General features: G+C 65.9%; 2 protein-coding genes across 3 annotated transcripts; both read right to left on the bottom strand.

Annotated features, from left to right (window-relative positions):
- Positions 1-305: 305 nt before the first annotated feature.
- Positions 306-1653, bottom strand: OVCA2 (OVCA2 serine hydrolase domain containing). The gene has a single exon (XM_082327951.1). It carries the CDS (start codon positions 1623-1625, stop codon positions 858-860), a length of 768 nt encoding a protein of 255 aa, XP_082184077.1. The 5' UTR covers positions 1626-1653; the 3' UTR covers positions 306-857.
- A 237-nt stretch (positions 1654-1890) lies between these two features.
- On the bottom strand, positions 1891-21389 carry DPH1 (diphthamide biosynthesis 1; the record flags this gene model as incomplete). Of its 2 annotated transcripts, XM_082327949.1 has the most annotated exons (12): positions 1891-2028; positions 2964-3095; positions 3435-3513; positions 3862-3962; positions 4901-5057; positions 5869-5937; positions 7166-7287; positions 8010-8164; positions 9914-10035; positions 18014-18077; positions 20491-20643; positions 21326-21389. In XM_082327949.1, 12 exons carry the CDS (start codon positions 21387-21389, stop codon positions 1972-1974), a joined length of 1275 nt encoding a protein of 424 aa, XP_082184075.1. In that variant the 3' UTR covers positions 1891-1971. The 2 variants fall into 2 exon arrangements, with proteins under 2 accessions (XP_082184075.1, XP_082184076.1); XM_082327950.1 differs by lacking the exons at positions 9914-10035; positions 20491-20643; positions 21326-21389 and having other exon boundaries at positions 18014-18067.
- Positions 21390-22193: the final 804 nt, after the last annotated feature.

The following is a 22193-nucleotide window of genomic DNA, read 5'->3' as shown; positions in this document are numbered from 1 at the left end:
TGCGGCAGCCCACCCGCTGCCGCCCTGCGGGGTGGCAAAGCGGGCAGGCGCTGCCCGAGCCCCCCGGGACAAGAAAATTTCAGAAACTTCATCCAATTCCTCTGTTTTACCAACTATGTTGCGCTGCACCCCCAAGGAAAGCCGCGGTTAGAGAGAAGCCCTGCGAGCACAGCCCGGGGCACGGCCCCTCTGGGCTGCAGCCTGGAGAGCCCAGCCTGCCCCAGCAGCAGGCAGGCAGGACGCCTGCCGTTGTAACGACAATAAAGATTTCTGCATGCTTCTAGAAAACATCAGAGCCAGAAACATAGCGACGAGCTTTTCTTGTTCACGAAGGCACTTTGTACAGAGGAAAATACAAAAGTCTCCCACCACACACAGGCTGAGCCAGCAGACATTTCGCTCCTGAGAACAAACACCAGCCCTGGCACTGCCAGAGACAAGGCGATTTTCTAGACCCAGACCAGCCGAAGGCTGGCTTAGCAGCTCTCACCACAGATCTTTGGGGTCCAGCAGCTGCAGGAGCTGCGTGCTCTGCAGGCAACTCCCGTGGCCGAGCTGAGGGACCCTAATTTGGAAGAGCTGGTCACGTCTCTGGAAGCACCTCACAGGCAGGGCAGGGCCACCCTCCCGTCCGCAGAGCCCTCACCGTCCCACCCGCACGCTCACGCATACAACAAAGGTGCAAAGGGAGGTAACAAGAAACCATTTGGCCTGGCCCTGCGCGAGCGCTGCAGAGCACCACGGTGAGCGATGAGGACTCTTTGGCCCTTCTGAGGGCACGGAAACACAGCGATGTTTTGCCACGACGGCGGGCTGCGCGCGCCTCGCTGGAGCCCCTTTTATTACAGAGACTGTTATCAAATGGCCCCTGCCCCCACAGGCTCAGTCTGTCCCCGCCCGGGGCAGAAGCGGTCCAAGAAGTCCAGGTAAGCCTTCTTCTGCGGGGCAGCCGCCGGGACGAAGTGCCCGCCGGGGTGGGTGAGGATGACAGGCTCCACGAAGTGCTGGGCCAGCTCCCTGCTGAGGGGGGCGGCGATGACGGCGTCAGCATCGCCCACGACGTGCAGCGTGGGCAGGGCGATGGGCTCCCGGTAGAAGTGGCCGTGGGCCGGGGCTCGGCTGGCGAAGCCGGCCACCAGGATGGCGAAGGCCACGGGGAAGCGGGGGTCGCCGCGGGCCCGCAGGGCGCACACCATGGCGGCCAGCGCCGCGCCCTGGCTGAAGCCCAGCAGCCCGTCAAAGGGCCCGTGCTCCGCCAGCGCCGCCGCCACGGCCGACAGCGACTCCTCCAGCCCCGCCGGCGCCGCCGCCACCTCCCCCGCCTCAAAGGTGCCGGGCCCGGAGAACCACCAGCCGCGGGGAGGGTCGTCCCCGTCGTCGTCGTCCCCGCCGCCGCCGGGCACGGGGTGCGGCGCGCTGACCGCCACCAGCTCCGCGCGGCCGCGCAGGGCCTTGCGCAGCGCGCCGGTGCGCTGGCGGAAGCGGCGCTCGCTCTGCCGGTAGCCGTGCAGCGCCAGCAGCCGCAGCGGCCGCCCCTCCGACATGGCGCCCGCCGCCGCCGCCGGAAGCCGAGAACGCCGCTTCCGGCTGAGCGCCCCCTTCCCGCCGAAACACGTCGCGCTCATTGGACGGCGCGGAGAGAGGGGCGGTGCCCCTCCGCGCACAGGCGCCAGCGCGCCCCCTGGCGGCGGGAGGCCGCGCCGCGGGGAGCGGGACCAGGGCCGGGCCGGGTCCCCCCGGTGCGACCGGGGGCAGAGCCCGCAGCACGGCCTGGCCTTGCGGGGCCGCTCCCCGCGGGCAGCCGGGACGGCTCTTGCGGGCAGCGGTGTCCTGGAGGCACGGGGTGCGCGTCCCCATCCATCCCAGCGCCGGTACCGGGAGGCCCCGTGGGTGCTCCCCTGCGGGGGGCCGGTGCCAGCGCCCGCGCCGGGCCCCGGGCCGCGGCGGCAGCGGGACAGGGCGCGGCTGCGCTCAGGGGGCTGCCGGGCCCCCGGTGCCCGGCCTCTCCTCGCCGGCGGGCGGGTTCCCCTGCGGGAGCGGGAGTCAGGACGGGCCCGGCCCCGGCGATGGGGCTGCCCGGGCTCGGCCGGCGGCACCCCGCGGGCGGCGCCCGGGAGCCGCGGGGCCAGGCGGCCGCTCGCCCCGGCCGGGGCTGGGGGAGCTCGGGCGTCCCCCGCCCCCGGCCGGGCCGGCGCCGGCCCCGTTACGGCTCGGCGGGAAGGAAGCCGCCGGGTGGCGCTTTTGGCACGCGGCACCGGGAGCCCCCGGGCACCGGGCGGCACCGGGCACCGGGCGTTCAGCCCGCGCCAAGGCTCCCACCGCCCGCCCCCGCCACCCTGCGCGGCCACCAAGGGCGAAGGGACAGAGTGGGGACCCGCCGCCCCGGTGACACCCCGCCACCGTGACACCCCACCACCCCCGTGACACCCGCTGCCCTGGTGATACCCCGCCGCCCTGACACCCCACCACCCCCGTGACACCCGCCGCCCCGGTGACACCCCGCCACCGTGACACCCCACTGCCCCGGTGACACCCGCTGCCCTGGTGATACCCCGCCGCCCTGACACCCCACCGCCCCAGTGACACCCGCCACCCCGGTGACACCCCACTGCCCTAGTGACACCCTGCCACACTGACACCCCACCGCCCTGGTGACACCCTGCTGCCCCGGTGGCACCCCACCGCCCTGACACCCCACTGCCCTAGTGACACCCCGCCACCCTGCCGCCCCGGTGACACCCTGCTGCCCTGACACCCCACCGCCCCCGTGACACCCCACTGCCCTGACACCCCACCACCCTGGTGACACCCCGCTGCCCTGACACGCTGACACCCTGCCTCCCCACAGTCCTGGTGACACCCCGCCACCCTGACACCCCATCACCCTGGTGACACCCCGCCGCCCCGGTGACACCCCATCACCCCGGTGACACCCCACCGCCCCCACGACACCCCCTGCCCACCTGGGCTGGCCGGCCGTGGGGCAGGGACCGCGCGCCGGCGTGGTTCACCGTCCACGGCCCCAGGGACTGGCTGGCGTAGAAGTCCATGGGGTAAGGCTGCTGCCACTCCACGTCCTGGAGAGCCACCGCGGCCTGCGGAGGGGACAAGGAGCTGAGCCCCCACGCGCTGCCTGCCGTGGGGGAGCCGGCGGTGCTGGGAGAGGTGCCAGCGCGGTGGCTTGGCGTGCCAAGCAGGGCAGTGCTGGAGGGAAGCTCACGCCACCGGGAATCCCACTGGTTTCACAAGAGATCGGAAATTCCAGCGGGACGCCCGGGCTGTGCACGGAGCACAGACGGGGAGCGGAGGGGACACCACCCGGCCGCAGGGACGTCCCCATCCTGGTGGCTCACAGCACCGCAGCTCTGCGGGAGGCTGCAGGGTGTCACCCCGAGCCAGGGCTGGTCCCCCCAAGATGGAAGGGGGGTGCTCACCTCGTAGGGTGTCAGCAGGGGCTTGCTGAAGGCTTCTCCCCAGTCGATGGAGAGCCGGGGACAGGCCACCTGCACCCACCTGGAAGGGAAACACACGGCAACGGATGGGGACGAGCGTTTTGGGAAGAACAAGCTGCAATGAAGCCCCACAGCAGCCCCCGGGGAAGGGAGCGGAACGGGCAGGGAGCGAGTTCCCACTGCCGGAGCCACCCTGCCGAGGACAGCCACGTCCCCAGCGCCCAGCCACCCGTCACCTTTGTCCCCTCCCCGCCCTGTGGGCACAGCACCCGTGGGGGTGCACGCTGCCAGGCGACAGCAGGACAGACGTGGCAGGGGCAGCTTCCAGCGGGAATCGGAGGCCCGGACAGGGATGGGGCACCCTGGGGACCCCGGCGTGGGGGGCTGCAGCAGGGCCAGCAGCACTCACGCGTCCACGTCAGGGAAGAGCCGCAGCTTGCTGGGGAAGATCTCGGACAGCAGCACCCGCACGAAGGGCCGGCCCAGGGCGCGGAGACGCGACTCCAGGTGCTGCGGGGGGAAAGGCACCCGGCGGCGTTAGGGGAGCCCAGACAGACGCCCCCGTCCAGCCCCCCAGGCCCTGCCCACAGCCCCTTCCAGGCCATCTGTGGGTCCCCGCTCTGCCCCACGGCCACGGCCCCTCGGCGGTCACAGGCCGGGCACAGTGACAGGGACCGCGGCCATTGCTCCGGCTCGTGCCCAGCTCTCCCCAGCGCGTGCCTCAGCCTAATGAAGTAATTACCGCTCAATGACAACAATCTGTTCTTGTTAGCGGCTGCCTTCCCCGGGCCGGCCGCCTGCCACGGGCTGGCTGCAGCCAGAGGCTGCAAGAGGAGGAGAGGGGCCCAGGAGGGACCAGGGACGTCCTTGTCCTCGGCCCCACTCCCCGGGGCCACAGCGGCTGCTGGGACCTCGCTGCCGGGCTCTGCCCGCCAGTCCTTGTGCCGCCCCGAGGCTCACCTGTGGCTCCCCAAAAATTTCTGGGCATGAGTGGGGCTGCTGCGCTCAGGGAACCCCACTGCCAAGGGGCAGGACACTGTGGTCCTGCTCCCCTCGCCCGGCCGGAGCGCAGACAGCAGGCAGTGCGGCGGCTGAGCAGGGACAGTGAACCCGATCAGAAGTTCATCCAATTAAAACAAACCCAGGGAATTAATTGCCGAGCTGCCTGTGCGGGGGGGGCTCCGAGGCTGGCCAGCTCTCCCCAGCAAGGGGCAGGTTTAATGAGCCCTTGTCTGGCCTCCCTCATCCGCTGCTAACTGCCCTGCCCGCTCGGCTCGGGGCACACAGACCCCGGCCAGTGGCAACTGCTGGGCCACCAGCAGTGCCGGTTCCACCCTCGCCCCGGCAGCAAGGCCACTGTGCCGACAGTGCCATCGCTCCCCGGTCCTTCTCCCCCCCAGGAGCGGTGCCGGGTGCCCAGGCAGGGGCCGTGGGGAGGGGGCCGGTACCTGCAGGATGCCGGGGGAGCCCTGCCGCCCCAACGTGCCCAGGATGAGCCCCCAGCAGCGGGCGCTGGCGGCGGTGCGGATGGCGTCCTGCCGAGCGCGGCGCATGCGCTCGTGGCCGTAGTGCTCCTGGGAGAAGACCTTGCTGTAGGGATCGTACCTGCAAAGCAGAGCCGGGCTTACGCACGCCCCGTCACCTGCCTGCACCCCATCACCCTGCCCCCCAAACGATGCCCCTCCCTCGTTAGCACTAATTGCCTCCCACGGCATATCTCCCCCCTGACTGATGCAGGGCCCAGCTGGCTCGCCAGGGCGCAGAGACGGGACAAGGACGGGGACAAGGCAAGTGTCCCACCGCAACCCCCAACACCCGGCACAGCCTGGGCCGCGTGCTCGACTCCACGCTCGGCTCCCCCCCATCCCGGCTCATCAATTATGGAGAAATCTTTGATTTGTTGCTTTGTTTGACGAGGAGAATTTTAATCAAATCCCATTCGGGTTTCGGCAGCTTCCCCAGCGCCATAAACCTGACGCGCGCCTCCCGTTAGTAACAAACGACCTACTAAGAAATTCAGATTTCACCAAATGGGCCCAGCCTTTCGCTCTTGATATTTCATCTGCTTTCAGCGGCCTCATCATCGCGCTTTATGGCCTCTGCCTGCAGCAGCCGGGCTTTAATGGCTGCACCTCCATGAGCTTTCACAGGTACTTGTCAAAATGTTTATATTCAGCTGGAGTAAATGGCTGGCGTTCATCTCCCTGCCGCACCTCTTCACCCACCCGGTGGCCCCTTGCCTGCCTGTGCCTGCTGCAGGCAGCTGCCTGCCCAGCCCCGGGGCAGGGGGTGCTCCTGGGGTGCAGCGGCGTGCTGGGGGAGCTGGGGTGCTCCCCACCGCGGGGCTGTTGGGGACCACAGCGGGTGCCCACAGGCTGCCCGTACCTGTAGGCAGGTATCCCAGGGCTGCCCGTACCTGTAGGCAGGTATCCCTGGGTTGGCGATCATGATGGACTCCAAGTGGAAGCGCCCGTCGCCCAAATACCTGCCGAGAGGGGAGGGAGAGCTACGGCACGCAGGAAATGGAGGCGCCCATCCATGTGCCTGCCCGTTTCCCAACGCAGTGCGCGGAGATGCTGGGAGCCCGAGCTCCCACGCTGGGACCCGGGGGCAGCGGGCACAGCCAGGGCTCCCCGTCTCCATGCAGCCCCCGGCACACTGGGGCGGGAGAGGTGGCCGTGCGTGGGGCGAGGAGGGATGCCCACGGCGGCGTGGGGCGGCCGGGAGCTGCTCCATCTCAACGGCTGGTTCTAGACGTTGCTGCTTCCATTTCTAATCGGATTTCAAGTCAGCAATTACATTTCAAAGCCTTTCATTCAGCTGCCCTAATGGAGTGAGGGCTTGGAAAATGAATTCAGACGTAAAACTTGACTAGATTTTGCCCTTAATTGGAGAATGACATTTTGGGAGATCAAAGCTAATTTGTCTGCAAAAGTTAGCCCCAGAGACGGGCAAAAGAAGAAAATAATAACGTGGGGAGGATGCAGGTACGCCAGCTGCGTGCACCTGCACGGGCGGCTGGTCGGTACCGCACCGCAGCTCCTCCAGCAGCAGGAAGGACTCGCTCACAGCGATGCAGTGCTGGCCCGGCCACCCCTGCCCGCTCCCGACGCCCCTGAGGAGGGGTGGAAAGCAGCGCCTCTCCCCCAGCCCTGGCACGGCTGAGGGCAAAGCCCCAGCAATCTGAGCCCGGCTGCCCGCACGGCCGTGCTCGGAGAGGCACCAGCGCTGTTGGCTCCCGGCACGGTGGGCAAGAAGGGGCTCGACAGGGCCTGAACCCACACCCGGGCTCCCCAGCTCCCCCCAAGGGTGGGGTCCTTGTATTTATTTATTCTGCAGCACACTGTATTCACAGTACATTAAGCATTTCCATTACCTAAAATAATTAGGTGATAGGAAGCGAAGTGCTCCCTCTAATTTGCTGTCCTTAAATAAAATTAATGTTGCTGTGATGTTGGGCCCCGGCCATTTGTCTTTTCCAATTATTCACCCGCCCTTCCATCTATTATCTATTCTGATATACGACTCAATTATTTCCTCTGCGCTACAAGCACACGCCACTCCGAGCAGCACAGGGAGCTGGAGGGGGCCTGTCCCAGCCCACAGACGTCCCCTCGCCACCCCCAGCACCGCCCAACGGCCAGGCAGGGGGTAAAGGCAGGGCGGGCAGCCTGGGCCAGGCAGGAGGGTCCTGGAGGAGCCCTGGTACTTACACGATGGCGTCCGTGTCCTGGGCGAGCCGAGGCGATGTGCAGCCCAGGATCTCCCCTGGGGACAGCGGCTTGCACTGGGGCACACACACCTTGTACTGGGAGCGCAGCTCCTGCGATGCCGCCTGCAGGAGACACGGGGTCAGCCAGCCAGCAAGGACAGGCGGTGGCACAGAGCATGGCCAAGGCCGGCAGTCCCCGGCACTGCCGGGGACCCCTGAGGACACCCTGGATCTGGCAGTCCCAGCTCCATGGGGCACCAGCAGCAATGGCTGTGCTGCTGTGCCTCGGCACGGCGGCAGCGGAGGGGAGCTGGTCTGCTCGGGGCTTCACTGTCACGGAGGGTAACGGCCCTGCACAGCCAAGATGCTCAGCGAGGCTCAGCCAACGTATCAATTAAAAGACAAGGGAGAACGCTTAACGCTTCGATAGCCCCATGTTTAGATAGACATGGCTCAAGAGGCTCATTCATCTCCTCCGTCCTGCCCAGCCGGCCGTTCAGGGGCAGACAGACAGACCCGCCGGAGCTTCCCCTGCCGCTGCCGGCACTGCATCAAAATGCCAAGTGCTCCACCGCCTGCCCTGACATTTACAGAGCAGCTCCCAGGGGAGCCAGGGAGGGGTGCCGCCATGAAACATTGATCAGAGTTATTATAAAGTACTTGATCAACATTACAGCAGCAGCATATTATCGCAGCGACTCGTCAGAGGGGAACCATCACTGCCAGCACACTGGGGCAGCCGCTTCGCCCTGGAGCCGGGGCAGGAAGGGACGGAGCCGGGGCCAAGGCTGGGGGCAGAACAAGCCCCATCCCGCGCCCCGCACTGCTGGGGGTGCCCATCTCACCTGCACCGTGGAGACGAACTGGATGGTGCTGACGAGGGCCAGGGAGGTGCCTGCTGCAAAGTTGAAGCGAATGGTCTCCAGGAAATGGGACGTGTCGATCTTTATGTCCACAAACACGTAGAGCATCTTCAGCCCCTGCGTGGCGTCGACGGGAACTGGTGAGAGGAAGAGAGAGGGTGTGAGTGCCGCCTGCAGACGGGGGATAAAGCACATTGGTGGGGCTCCCTGCGTCCTGGCTGCCCCGGTGCGGGCAGGCCAGGGTGGGCTGTGCCACCCCTCTGCCCACCCTGGCACCCCAGGCGCCCCGGGCAGGGGTGCAGATGGGAGCCGCGGAGAGCACCCGCTCATTTCTCTCTAGATAATGGCAGCCTGGGGAATCAATGAACACAAATCTAATTACCCCCGGTGCTAAGAAGCCTGTGTCACCACGATTAAGTGAATAATTAAAGTACACAGAGTCCACATCGATCCACAGCTCTGCGTTCACTTCCCATTTTGGTGCTCTTCACCTGATCACAATTAAGTGCAAATTACTCCCTCCCGCGGGGCACGTGGGGCCAGGAGGGAGAGGGCAAGTGCCTGTGTGCTGCGCCGGGACGCGCCCCGCCATTGGCCGTGGGGTTCCCCGCGAAGGCGGCTGCGCCGAGCTGGTGCCGGGAGCGCTGTGGGCAGCCTGAAAGGAGCCCAGCACCCTCTCAGCACCCTGTGGGCGCCCCAGGATGCCCTGTGACCCATCCAGCCTGGTGCAGGCAAGGACCATGCAGCCATGGGCAGCGGATGGCGGCTGGGCTGGTGACGGGCAGCCTGGCAGTGCCTGCCTGTCCCTGCAGGGAGCAGCTCCAGAAGATGTGACTCCCGTCCTCTGGAGCAGCCTGGCTCTTGCACCGGCGTGCTCCCGAGCACCGCCGAATGTGGCCCCTTCCTCCCCTTCCCGCTGTTCATTCACGTAATAGCAGGCTACAAACCAGGGGTTTTATACGTCCTGTTCCAGTGGTGCCCATAACCCTCCCTCTGTAACAAACCACCCAGCACAGGTATTTATCATCGCGAACGCTTGTGCTGACGTGGCTTTCGGGACACAGTTCTCAAGCAGGGAGTCAGTATTTCATACAGAGCCTGGCACAATTCTTCAAACCCATTTATATGGCCCCATAAACATCCAGGAGGGCTGCCGGGTGCTGGGAGCGCGGCGGCGGCAGCAGCAATGCACATGCCTGCCGCTCACTACGGCAATTCTGCCGATCCACCTTAAAACCCAGAGCGTCTTATTGTTATTTTTGGGCTGATTCCATCCTGGGTGGACTTCAAAGTTAGCAGCATCTGGGACAGCAGCGCAGTTTCCATGGCAACTGGATCCAGAGTACCGTCCGCCTGGGGAGCACACAGCCTCCTCCTCCCTTCCCCGCCCAGCCTGAGCTGCACCCGCAAAGCCGCCTTCCCCGGCCCCACGCAAGCCCCCGAGCAAGCGGGACCCCAGGCCATGGCTCCCGACTTCCCCCAAAGCCCACAGCTGCGGAGAGGGGGCGAGAGCCGCCCCGTCCCCATCGGCAGCTCCTGGGCGAGCGGGGTCTTGCCAAGCCGTGGCCTGGCTGCTCTGCTCTTGGGCACAGGGCCACGATTTGGGTGCTGTGGCAACACATGGCAGAGCAGGAGGAGCACGCCCTGCTGCCCCCAAAATCCTGCCCGCGGGCAGCTGCCCAGCCAGCCCGACCCTGTCCAAAGCCAGCAACCAAGGCTGGAGAACAGAAATCCCTTTGGGAAGGGATTAGCCCTTGGCACTAAGTCTCCGAGCTGGCATCGAGCAGGGCAGGGAGCCACTCGGCACGGCACAGCGGCGGTGATGCAGCCTCCGCAGTGCCACGCGCAGCCGCCTCAGCAGCGCCCCGGGGCCGAGTGTCACCTACTCAGGCAGCTGTGTCCATAGTGCACCAAGAAGTCAGCGCCCAGGGCCCGGGCCGTGTAGTCGTCCACGCAGCACGCGCCGTAGGTCACATCACCCATCACCACCGCCTCCGCGTCCGTGAACCTACGGGGAGGCACAAGAGTGAGGGCCACGGCTGGCTGCCGTCACCACAGCCCACGTCCTGCCCCCCAGCCCCGCGGCGTGCCACTACCGGGGGACCCCGTGCTGCCATTGAGCCCCTCGCCACGCGCCAAGGAAGACGATCACTGGCTACTCTCCGAGATGTCAACATGATTAAGCTGGAGAGCGGTAATCCGCCTCTTCAATTGGGTAAAGCTGTTTGCAATTCAGCGGATTATCCGCTCATCAAACAATACGCTGCCAGCCTCCTAATGCTCTAGCAGGGAGAGGAGCAGAGGGAGACCCGGCGCAGCGCAGTGCTGCCGCTCCCGCCAGCCGGCCCTGGGGACCAGAGCCACCAGGCCGGGCAGAACAGCCGCCCTGGCATCGCCAGTGATGCCGGCCGAGCCACCACCTCCCTGGGCCCAGGCACCGCACGAACCAGTGCACCCCAGCCCGCAACCGGCTGCATCACCCACGGGTGCCAGTTTGGCCAAGCTGGGTGTGCTCCACGAGCAGCTGGTGCTTAGGTGGCACTTGGCGAGGAAAAGCACCGAGCAAATGCTGGCACTGTCCCCCATCCCTGCGCCGGCATCCGCATGCTCTGGCCCAAGCCTACCCGGCACCTGCCAGCCAGCAGAGGGGCGCACACCGGCACCGGATGGCAAAGCCAGGGCTCTGGCATGATTTAAAGGCGCCACCTTTCTGGGTATTTTATTGCACCATTCTGGGGGATTATTAGCTTGGCTGCCTTCCCGGGAAGCCGCTGTGGTAGTTTACGGATGAAAGCAGGTATCGCGATGACAAAGCCCCATGCCTGGAGGGGCTACTTAAACCAGATGCTAATTCCTTATTTACACCGAGGTTGCACCCGCTGCCGTAGCTCGGTGCCAGTGGGGTCCAAGCTGGCACGGGGCCAGGGCAAAGGGGCTGGGGGAGGTGGGTGCCCTGGCACAGCGTCACCCCCCACCGGCACCCGGTGCTGGCTGGAGGCCAGGGTCCCGCGTACTCCCCCCTGAGCACCAGGCAGGGAGCGTTATATCGGCGGCAAGAATAGAAATGGTGGGCAGAGCTGGGCAGATGGCAGAAGGTGGAGAAATGGCGGAGCGTGCTGAATATTAACAGCTCTGGCCCATCCGTCAGCGCCCAGGGAGGGGGACAGGGGAGCAGCTCTGCCAGAGCATCCCTGGAGAGGGGGCAAAGCCATCCCCACCTCCCATGTCCAGCCCGGGCATCTCCTGCTCCCCGCAGTGTCCCAAGGGCTGGGGACGCAGTTGGGGACCATCAGAAGATGGACCAGATCCTACCAGCACCCAAATCCCACAGTCCCTCGCCGCCAGCGTGGCCGAGACGGGAGGACGGCTCCTCCGCTGCCTGCACGGCTGCACTGTGGGGCTGGGGGCTGCCGGCGAAGGTTCGAGAAGGCTCTTCCTCACCCCCTCGAGCCCCCAGCCCCCTCCTCTAATGAGAGGTGATGAGATGAACATGAATCAGACTCCACACATCTCAGCAAAAGTGGAAAATTATTCAGCTCCTTAAGATTCAGGACGGGGAGGTCTGACTCAGAGCGGCAGCCAGCGCCACTTCATTTTTTATAGATTAAAATGTATGCAAATTGGCCCAAACCCCGGAGAAAGTCCCTCGGGGTGAAGAGCAAGAAAGTGAAATAGCAACGGTGGAGGGAGGAGGGCAGAGGCTGGTGGAGGCGCCCGTGGCCCCTGCCTGGCGCGCGGGGCCGCAGCCACCAGCCCGCGGGCAGGGAGAGAGGGGGCTGAGCCATGGGGAACCGTCCTGCTCCAGCTGCAGGGAGCGGAGCCGTGGCCGAGCAAGGAGCAAAGAGGCCATGGGACGATGCCTGGTGAGGAGGGAGCCCAATGGTGCTGCCATCGCGGCCAGCGAGGCTGGAAGGGTGCCGGCAGCCTGGCAGTGCCGGCAGGAGAAGTGCAGAGGCGCCAGGATGGCACGTGCAGGGGTCACCCGCGCCAGCCGGGCTGGACGGTCGAGCGGAGCAGCAATCATCTCCCAAGACAAATCAAAGGCAAGCGCGGGGGCCTCCCCTTGATGTTTTAATCAGTTTGGTGTCGCCGGAGCCTTTCATCAAACTACAGAGGAAGGAAACGTCAATTAGCAGCCACCTGCCTCTGACGTGGGCCGGGGAGCTGCCTGCCAACCAGACCGGACCGGGATGCGGGCGAGGGGCCGCCATCGGAGCGTCCTTGCAAGTGTTCCACGTCCCCGCAGCTCGTCGCAGCCACGGACGGGTCCCAGCGGCGCACTGGCAGGGAGGACGCGGTGACGGGGCTGTCCCCACCCAGCGCTGAGCCGCTCACTACAGCTGGGAGCTCATGAATATTGAACACGTGGGGAGGTTATTCATCTTTTACGTCCCGCAAACCCCAGCTCATTCTGAAAAACCGCCCGGCCTTAGCATTTTTCTCATCTCCCCCTAATTTGTTATCTCCTCCTTTAAACAGATGGCTCCCGAAATCCCATTTATAAAGCGCCATGCTCAGCACTGGCAGGATGAGCACCCAGGCAGGCCAAGTCCCAGCCTCAATCCCAACTGCCGGGACCCCTGGACCCTCCCAGCCCCACTCTTCCCTGGCCAGCGTGGGGTGGAGGCGACAGCGACCCGGGAACAAGTTTGGGAGCTGAAAACACTGGGACAGACAGGCACACACAGGGCCAGCATGTCCCCAGGCACAGGGCATCCAGTCCCCATTAGCCAAGTGGCCCTGATTTATCCTGGCCCCTCGACAAATAAATGAGAGCATTTGCTGCCGGCAGGAGCGTGAGGTCCCCTGACATCGTGGCGGCCTGTGAGTGATACGGTGCTGGTGCTCACCCCGTGAAGCAGAGCCGCTCTCCCCGGCAGAGAGGAGTCCTCCGCCCCGGCACATCCATCGTGCCTGGCTCCAGCCACCCTGGGCAGGGAGGGGACTGCAGGGACTGAGCTGAAAGTGGCCGGTCTTGGCACCGCGAGGCTGCTGGAGGACGGAGACGGTACCCAGATGCTGGGGCGCCCGCGTGTCCCGCGGGGATGGGGATGCGGAGCGGGCTGCTCCTTGCCTCACAGTCCCCTGCCCCGCCTGTGCGTGGCCCTTCAGAGCATGGTCACGCCGCAGCGTGTGTCACCTCCCTGCCGGGAAACACCTGGGATAAGCAAGAGGGTTATGCCCTGCAAATACCCCACAGCCAGGTTCCCAGGGGAAAGGCAGAGCTGCACAACCACCCCACAAACCCTACACCCGCTGTCTGCACTGCAGCACCCAAGCCCAGCCCGTCCCAGGGACGGGTGCCAGTGGGTGCCGCTGTCCTGGGGCGTGGGGGCTGAGCACAGCCCCGGCCGAGAACAATGCACTTAATTAGCGGAGACACCCGTCACCAAGCCCCATTACCAGACTCCCAACTTCATTAGCACAGGAAGGCTGCATGTAATTAAAATAATGAGTTTGCAATTTTACTGCAAATAGTGCTGGAAGAGCCCCGCTGCAGCTGGGCAATCACCGCTCGTGGGCAGCGCGGGCCCCGCAGAGCATCTGCAAGTGGGTCAGGACAGGGAGAGGCGCGTGTCCCCGCAGCCCCCCGGAGCAGCGATCTCCGGCCAGGTCCCCTCCCGCTCCATCCTCACTGGAGGTGCCAGGGCCAAGCCCACCCTCCCGAGGGCCACATCCCAGGGGCACCCTAGCTTTGCTGGCCTTGCAGCTGCAAAAAAAACAAAATAAGGCAAACCAAGGGCCCAGCATATAGTGGTGGCAAAGCCACCGCGGCTGTCCTGTGCCCTCTTCCTCGCAGCTGGGCCACAGCGCTGCCCATCAGTGCCAGCTCCCCGGACTCTGCAGGGACACAAGGAGGTGGCGCGGGGCACGTGGCGGTGGGCGCCGCATCTGCGCTGGCACGTCCCAGCCCTGGGAGGTGACAGCCCTATAGACCCCGCACACTACCCCCTGCCCAGTCCCCCCCACGCCATCCCTGTCCGGGCTGAGGCTTTAAACATCTCCAATGAAGTGAGAACTTCATTCTCCCTAATGATGCTGTTGTGCGGTTAATGACGGTGATTAAATTCCCCTGCACAGTGTGCTGCACCACGCTGCCAGCGCCGCCGGGTTGCGCTTAAAGGACAAGGGGAGAAGGGAAGGCAGCACCGGCCGGCAGAGCTACAGCACTGCGAAGCTGAGGCCAGATCCTGACTTGTGCCAGTGTCCCAGGATGGCCCTTTGGGACCTCCCGGTGATGCCGCTGACTTTGCCATGGTGCTCAGTGGCACATTGCTCAGTGGCACATCGCAGACCTGCCAGGCCAGGGGACCCGGTGCCCTTGTCCTGCCCACCCGCCAGCCCCAGGAGGGGACAGCCTTCATGGCACAGGGGACCTGCCGGGCACACCAGCCTTCAGGGGCTTTTTTTGTCCTCAACGTCACAGCCACTGGCCATAGCTGGGCCACAGCGAGGCATTTCAAGCCGTGTCAGAGCTGCTGGGCTGTGTGCACAAAATTTAACTCTTTGCCGCTCAACCAGAGATGATTCAAGACCCCCTGTCACCCTGAAATGTCCCCGTACGCTCCTGGGCACACCGCGGCACGGTCACCGGGATACTCTGCGCACCCCCACCGCTGCCTCGCATGGCTCCTCGAAAGCCATCGGACCATTGGGAGGTGGTAAGGCTGCGGCAGGGCAGCCTGCACAGGCATCAGGATGCCCCTCGCCCCCTGCCATCGTCCGCCCGAGCCACGGCTGATTAGCAGGAGCCACTCGCCACTTGCAGACAGAGGGATTAGCAGCTGTGAAGCCTGACAGTCGACTTTATTAACAAGGAATCAAAAGCCCAGCTGAGAGCCCAGCTGATCCGTCTGCTCCAGTCCCGGCTGGGGGAGAGGAGGGGTCTGCTCCCGGCTGCGCCCCCCGCACCAAGCCGGCGGTGCAGGGGGCACCGCTGCCGCCTCCCCGGCACGACGGTGGGTGGGCTGGGGGGCTGCCCCCTCCCCGAGCCGTGGTCCGAGCTCCCCCCACGCGCCTCTCCACGCTGCCGCCCCCCAGCACGAGTTACCCTCTGCCAAATTACATCAGCCGTGACAAACGGAGCCAATTTGGAAGGTGCCGCGAGAGCGTCGTGATGTGGTTTCGGCAGCCCGCCGCCCCGCCAGCTCAGCAGACCCCGGCCCCGCCGCCCCCCCGCAGCTGGCCGCTCGCCCCAGCACAGGTTTGATAATGACAAACTTATTAACGCTAATTAACTGGGCCTCATGCCGGTCAATGCTGTAAGTGCGCTCTCAATTCCAAAGGCTCCAGGCTAAGTACCCCACCGGCCCTTCCAGAGGCAGCGCCATGACACTTCGGCTACATCTTCATCCCTGCAGCCCCTCGGGGCTTGGCAAGCGCCAGTGCAATGCTGGGGAGCTCGGACGAGGCACCAGGGGTCCCCATCCTGCAGCCCCGTGCCCTCCTTGCCCCCACCGGGGCTCCCTGGGGGCCTGCTCACTCCCCCATCGCCATGGGGGACATGGTGACACGGCCATTCCCTTGCACGGAGACAGACAGACCCACAGAAAGCACCGCGTCCTCCCCGAGCCACCTGTGCTGCGGCAGAGCGAGGCCACGTCCCCGCTCTTGGCCCTCCCCAGCACCGCCAGGCCACAGTGCGAATATTTTATTAAAAGGCAGCTCCAGCAGAAGGGATAAATATTCCACCTGAGTGGCGGCAGACACGGCTCCGGTTGAGCCGGAACACACAGGGACGGGCACCGTCGCCCCAGGGGCACCAGCCCCAGGCACGGCAGAGCTGTCACCAGAGCACGCAGGGGAGGGGGAGCTCGCTGGCATCCCCAAACCCCAGCTCCCACCAGCAAGGAGGGGGCAGGAGGCTGCGGAGATGGGCTGGAGAGAGGGGCTGCTTGCTGAGCGCTGCCTGTGGGCGCAGGTATCCCTGGCACAGGGGGATCGCTCAGCCCTCGCCTCCCCTCTGTCCCCAGCGGGAAGGGGACACGCCACCCTGGGGCCGACGGTACCCCGAGCCCCTGTCCCCAGCCTGGCCGCGGCAGCCACTGCCGGAGCATGTGGCTGCAGCGATTCCTGTCACGTCGGAGGCTCATCCGGCCCAGTGCAGGGTGAGGAGGGCCAGCAGGAGCAGCGGTTCCACATTAATGCCAGCAATGAATATTAATAGCAGGAAGAGGCAGGTACTAATGAGGCCACCTGCCGATTCACACCTCACCCACAGCAACGTAACCGGGTCCCAAGCGCATCCCTGAGCGAGCGGGGACAGGGCTGGGCTCCCTCCTGCCACGGCCACAGTCCTCCAGCTGGCAGTGCTGGTACCCGGCAGGGCCACGTCCCCAGCCAGAATCACCTCAGGATGGCACCCGGTGCTCCTGGCAAGGGACCGGCAGTGGGGTATCTCTGGGTGCTGTGCGGTGCCAGCGAGGGAAGGATACGGCCCTCCTGCTTGGCCTCAAAGCCATCCTCCATCCGATTGCCACCCCATCCGCGCTGCCACGTCCCTGCTCTTGGCCAGGCACCTCTCCCCACGCAACACCCATCTCCACCACCCATCTGCCAGCAGCACCCCCTGCCCCGGCACCCAGCACCCCCCCTCAGCCCTGCGGAGCACCCCCAGCAGGGAGGGCGAGTCCAGTGGGGATGCCAGCACCCCGGCATCCACCGGCACCTCGGCATCCACGGCAAGTTGGGCTTAAGGTTTCATTCAGATAAAAGAGCCCCTTAATCCACTGCCTTTGAAGTCGGAGACATGAAAGCGGCTGGGTGCCAAAGCTGGAGAGGAGGCAGCTCCGCTTAAAGGGACAAGCCCACGCGGAGCCGCCCGCACTCGCACCCATCCACTGCCCCCCGCACCCGTCCTCTGCCTGCGCCCACCTTCCCACCGCTCCCTCGCCCAGCCCGAGCGTGGGGCTGCTGTGGTCCCGCGGCGGAAACGATGGCAAAGCGGGGACAAAGCGCGCGGGCACGGCTGCCTTCCCACCCGGCACGGCAGCGGCTGCTCAGCTAGCGGCGGTGGGGAGGCGAGCCTGCTCGGCCAGAGAAGGCAGCTTACTAATGAGTGCCGCGACCCCGATGGCAGACGAGGCACGCGGTGCTATTAGCACTAATTCACTGTGCGAAAACAGAGAGGGGCTGCGGAGGGGGCAGCCACAGCGGGGAGAAGCCGGTGGGAGGGGAGGGAGGGAGGGAGGTGCGCTCGGCCATAAGGAGATTATGGCCAATTTCTGCAAGGTGCCTGCATCCGCTGCAAAGCCCAGCTCCTCTCCAGTGCCTCTGACTTCACCTCCCAAGCGGCACAGAAAATCAGGAGAGGAGCTGCAGGGAAGGGGGCCGCCTGGCAGGAGCCGCTTGCAGTCACCCCCTCTGGGCCATCATTGCGGCTTCGGGCCTCCCCAGCCAGAGAAGGGCTGCCCCCAAGCACCTCCGTGCTGCCCTGAGAGTGGCACAGCCAGACCATGGCTGTGAGACAGGACGGGTCCACGCGGGAGGAGGGCAGGAGACCTGCGCGGCAGCGGTGGCCCTGCTGCCAGCCCTCCCCTCACCGGCAGTGCTGCCACGGCGAGCGCGCAGGCACCAAGCTGGCGTCAGCCGGTTGTTACGACGGCTGCTCCCCGACCCCATCACCCCGGCGAGGGCCCCAACACACCAAGCTTGTCAGCAGCTCCCGGCAGAGCGGCGAAGGGAGGAGAAGCCGAGCAGCAATGGCCGGGCTGGTGCGGTGCTGGCCCCTGTCCCCAGGCCTGTCAGTGAGTCCCTGTGACATGCCGCAGGGCAGCAGCGTTGCCTGCGCCCCGCCAGGCTGTGGCCGAGGTGTCCCTGCGAGGGCAGCCATGCCGGGGCCCCCCGCACCCTCCTCGGCAGTAGCCCTGGGCCTCATCCTGCCCAGGTAGCCCTGTCCAGCAGCCACCCCATTCCTGGCAGCAGCCCCCATCCCCTTGCCAGCCCCCGGCGCCGAGCAGGGAAGCGCGGAAAAGCCATCATCTTACCGCTCAATGATGTCCGCGATGGTGCAGGCAAACATGAGGAGCCCTTCTGGCATCTGCAGGGCCACTGGGAAAGAGAAACAGCCCCGGGGTTAGGAGGGGCTGGAGGGGACGCCCCGAAATGGGGACCTGGGCATCAGCCCCTGGGGCCAATGTGCCCAGCTCGAGCGGCAGCCCCGGGAACCACCCTCCCCAAAACAGGCAGAAATTGGCCAAAACTCCCGGCAGCTCCAGCAGCGGGGGCGCACGTGGTCCTGCCTCAGGCTGTATCTCCCTGCTTGCACCCAGACCCTCACACACACCTCATCCCTTTTTGAACCCACTGACACTGCTGGTCTCTCTCACTTCCCGCAGTAATGAGTTCCAGATTTTAATTATGTGCTGCACAGGAAAAGGTACTATCTACTGTTTATTTTAAACCCACTCCTAATAATGTAAATGCATGCCCCTGGTTCTCCTGGTACAAGAAAGAGTGAATAATCAGCCCCTATTCAGCCTCTCCGCATCATTCACAATTCTATATACCTCTATCATATCCCCCTTCGTTCGCCTCTTTTCCAGCTAAAGGATCTAAATCTATTTAATCTCTCCTTGTACAGAAGCTGTTCCAAACCTTTGATCGTCCTCGCTGCCCTTCTCTGCACCTCCCCTCCCTGCTTCTCTCCCTGTTCCGGGAGGGTGGCCGGCAACGCCACGGCATTGTGCCTAGCAGGAATTTATTCATCAGCGAATGATGCTTCCCAGTTTGCTCCCTCCTCATGGATGGGAACAGTCCCTTTGCCTCCCCGCAGCGCCTGGGGTCCAGCCAGGAGCCCCCCTTGGGTCCCTCCAGGCTGCCCCGGGGCGGTGGGGAGGAGCAGGGACCATGCTGAGGGAGATGAATGGAGGAGGCCCCATTAATCCCATTGTCAGTTGTCGTTTCACCACCTGACCCCACTAAGACATCCCAGCTCCAGTGATACAGAGATCTACCCAGACGTCCCCTCCAGATCCCCCTCCAACAGAAATCCCCACACTGCCAAGCCCAGCCTGCTGGCCAGCAGAGAGCTGTGTAAAGACCTGGCCCAAACCAGGCTAATTTCACCCTGCTCCAACCCGCAGTGCCCAAGGAAAGCTGCACGTGTTCTGCCAGCCCCTGCCCGACCTGGCAGGGCCAGGCAGCTCCGGGTCCCAGCGTTCCCCAGCCCGTTTGGGACCACTAGGGACTGCCCCCCACCCCAGACTGCCACCAACAAGCATACCTGCAAACCGCTTTGCCTCCCCCAGCAAGGCGTTGACAGCTGGGTCACTCTCTGCCAACACTATGGGGACAGGGGGTGACACGCCGGCCCCCCCAAACCCCGCAGCAGGCAGGGTGCAGGCAGGGCTGGCCGCAGCCCGGCGGGAGGCTGTGTTCCCCCAGCAACGAGTCCCTGGCTGGGCTCTGCACGCGCAGATTTTTAAATCCCAGCACGGCTGGCTGGCTGATGGGCTCCGCTCCCAGCTCTGAAGCCTAAATCCCAGCCACATATTTACATTTAATTAGGAGGTGCCAAGCAGCAAAACATGGCAACGAAAGCTGGACCAGCACGGCTGGGCAGGCAGCCTCGCCGCGTCCTGATGGGCAGCCCGGCCTCCCACGTCGCAGCCGGGCTGGACCAGGCAGCCCTGCAGCCTCCAGCCCCTCGGCCTCACGGCAGGGACCAGCTCAGGCAGCAGCTCCCGGAGCCTCCCCCGCGATGACTGCCAGCTCCTGCCAGCCCTGCCAGCTCGGTGGCAGCAGGCAGAGCCATTCCCTGGTGGACACAGCATTGCAAATCTGGCTCTGCCCGGAGCTCCCGGCACGGCACACCCCCGCAAGCAGCCCCTGCCTGCGTGCGAAGTGAGGGTGGGCACACTGGTGACACCCGGGGACAGAGGGGGGAGGGTCCATGCCCTGATGCCTGTAGCCGATCACACACCGAGAGCCGGCTCAGCCACAGCGGGATGCGCACACCGGGAGGCACAGCCCTGGCAGCACCCCGCAGCACCTGCTCCAGGGCCACCATGGCCACTCCCCACTCCTCCGGGGCTACAGCAAACCCCTGAGGAAGGCTCAAACCAGGGCATAGCGTGGCCTAGCTCTCCGTCAGCCCCTCCAGCCCCCCCGGAGCCGGGCGTTGAGGGGCTCCCCCTGCCTGGCCCCGGCAACGTGGCAGGGAAGCACAGGGAGAGAGGAGAGCAGCAGGGACCTGGCCGGCATCCCAGACACATCTCACAAGCTGACAGTTCCGCGCAGCTCAACCTGTCCTGTCCGATGCGATTATAATCCAGAGATACAGATCTATTAACCCGCCTCGAGGCATGCCGGGGCACGCCGGGGAGCTCAGCACCAGCCCTGCCCCAGCAGCACTGGCCCTGCGCCGTGGCCCGAATGGGTTCCCTTGCTGCAGGAGAGCTCAGCAGCACCGCCCCACCACGCTGCAGCCCCAAAACCCCTCGTCCCTGGGGCTGGCGCTCACCCTTCCTGGCCTGAGCCTGCCGGATCCGCCAGATGGTCTTGGGGATCTCGAAGTTGTAGTTTCGGGGCAGGGCCTCTGCCGCCTCCCGCAGCTCCGTGTTACTGAGGATCTCCTCGGGGATCTGCTGTGCCGCTCGCCGTGCAGGGCCTCGGGCTGTGGGACAAACCAGCTGGCCTAAAGGAGGGACTGGGAGGACAGCGCAACCCGTAGCCCGTGGGCCACCAGCACCCTCGCTGCCCTCATGGCTCCCCCGGGGGCAAGTGGGCAGGAGAAGGGGGTGGGTTTCTGCCCTTCACGCTGGGGGCACGTTGCTGGCACTTTTGGGGGGAAAACAGCTTTTTTTTTGCCCGGAAAGCACCACTGTAACTATGTGAAACCCTGTGACTGGGGCTGGCTGCCCCCAAGGCGGGGGGACACCAGGCACAAGCTCCCCCGGGGGCCCCTCCTGCCCCACCAAGGTGATCCCGTTATCCCACCGGGAAAAAGGCAACAGCAGCGGCTGAGCCAGGCGCGTCCCCGGGAGCCTCATCCTGAAGTCGGCCCCCGCCAGCAACCGCCCCCCTACAGCTCCGGCGAAGCCGGAGAGCGGCGGGGGAGTGACAGCAGGGGGATTATTCACTATTTCCAGCCCAACACCGGTACTCATGAGCCACCAAACCCTCCCCGCACGGCCCACGGTCGAACCGACAAAGGGCCAGCTGGGCCGGGCCGGTGGCGGGGGAGGCCGGGCTGCTGGCGGAGCCACCGTCCCGGCCTCCCCCGCCACCCGCCCGGCCTCCCCCTCCGAGGCAACCGAAATAGCGCCTGGTACCGGCACCGGGAACCCAGCACTGACCCGGCCTCGGCCCGCCTGCGGCGGGCACCGGGGCCGCGCTCCCCACCCTCACGGAGGCCGCCATGGCTCTGGAGCACGTGAAGGCGGGGAGGCAGCACTAAGCGAGCCCCGCGCTAGGCCAGAGCAGTCGCTGGACGAAAGATCGAGTGCGGGAGCGCGCCGCCGCCGGGCCCCGACGGGACGGGCGGTGCAGCGGGGACCGATGGGGCCCGGCACGGTCCCGCCCGGCCTCTGGGTGTGCAGCGGGCTGTGCCAAGCGCTGCGGTGTCGGAGCTGCCCCACCTCACCTCGGGGGCCGTCGTCCCGCCCCATTCCCCCCTGTGCTTAAAGCCCCGGGGCTGCCGGTCCCACGTTAACGCAGGGAGGGAGCCGGGGCCGTTGCCATGGTGACGGGTCCGTGTGTCCCCCTCCATGTCGCGGGGCAGAAGCCAAGTCCCTGCGAGGCTTGGGGGGCAGGAGGGATCCGGGGGTAACGGGGACCCCCGGGGGCGGCAGGGGACCGGGGAGGCGGCAGGGACCCCCCCCCGGGGACAGCGGGAACCCCGGCGGGGCAGCGGGGACAGCAGCGCTCCCGGTGGGATAACGGGACCGCCGGTGGGGCAGAGGGGACGGGGCGGGAGGGACCCCCGAGGGGCGGGAGGGACCGCCCGGGGGCGGCGGGGTCCCGGCAGGGCGGCGGGACCCCGATGGGGAGTGCGGGGACAGCAGGGACCGGGGGGCAGAGGGGACAGCAGAGCTCCCGGTGGGGCGTCCGCCACCCCGCTGGGCTCTCAGGGCCCCGGAGGGGACGGTAAGGGGCGGAGGGCACCGCAGGGGGCGGCGGGGACCCCGGGGGGCGGCAGGGACGGGGCCGGGGCGGAGGGGACAG

The sequence above is a fragment of the Platalea leucorodia genome (genome assembly GCF_965183815.1).
Source record: "Platalea leucorodia genome assembly, chromosome: 16".
NCBI classification, from domain to species: Eukaryota; Metazoa; Chordata; class Aves; order Pelecaniformes; family Threskiornithidae; genus Platalea; species Platalea leucorodia.
The sequence above is the reverse complement of the archived record's forward strand: the minus strand, read 5'-3'. Positions and strand labels throughout refer to the sequence as shown.

What these genes read in the sequence shown, in the direction of transcription:
- OVCA2 (XM_082327951.1), bottom strand. Translation starts at nt 1,625, where the DNA reads ATGAGCGCGACGTGTTTCGGCGGGAAGGGGGCGCTCAGCCGGAAGCGG.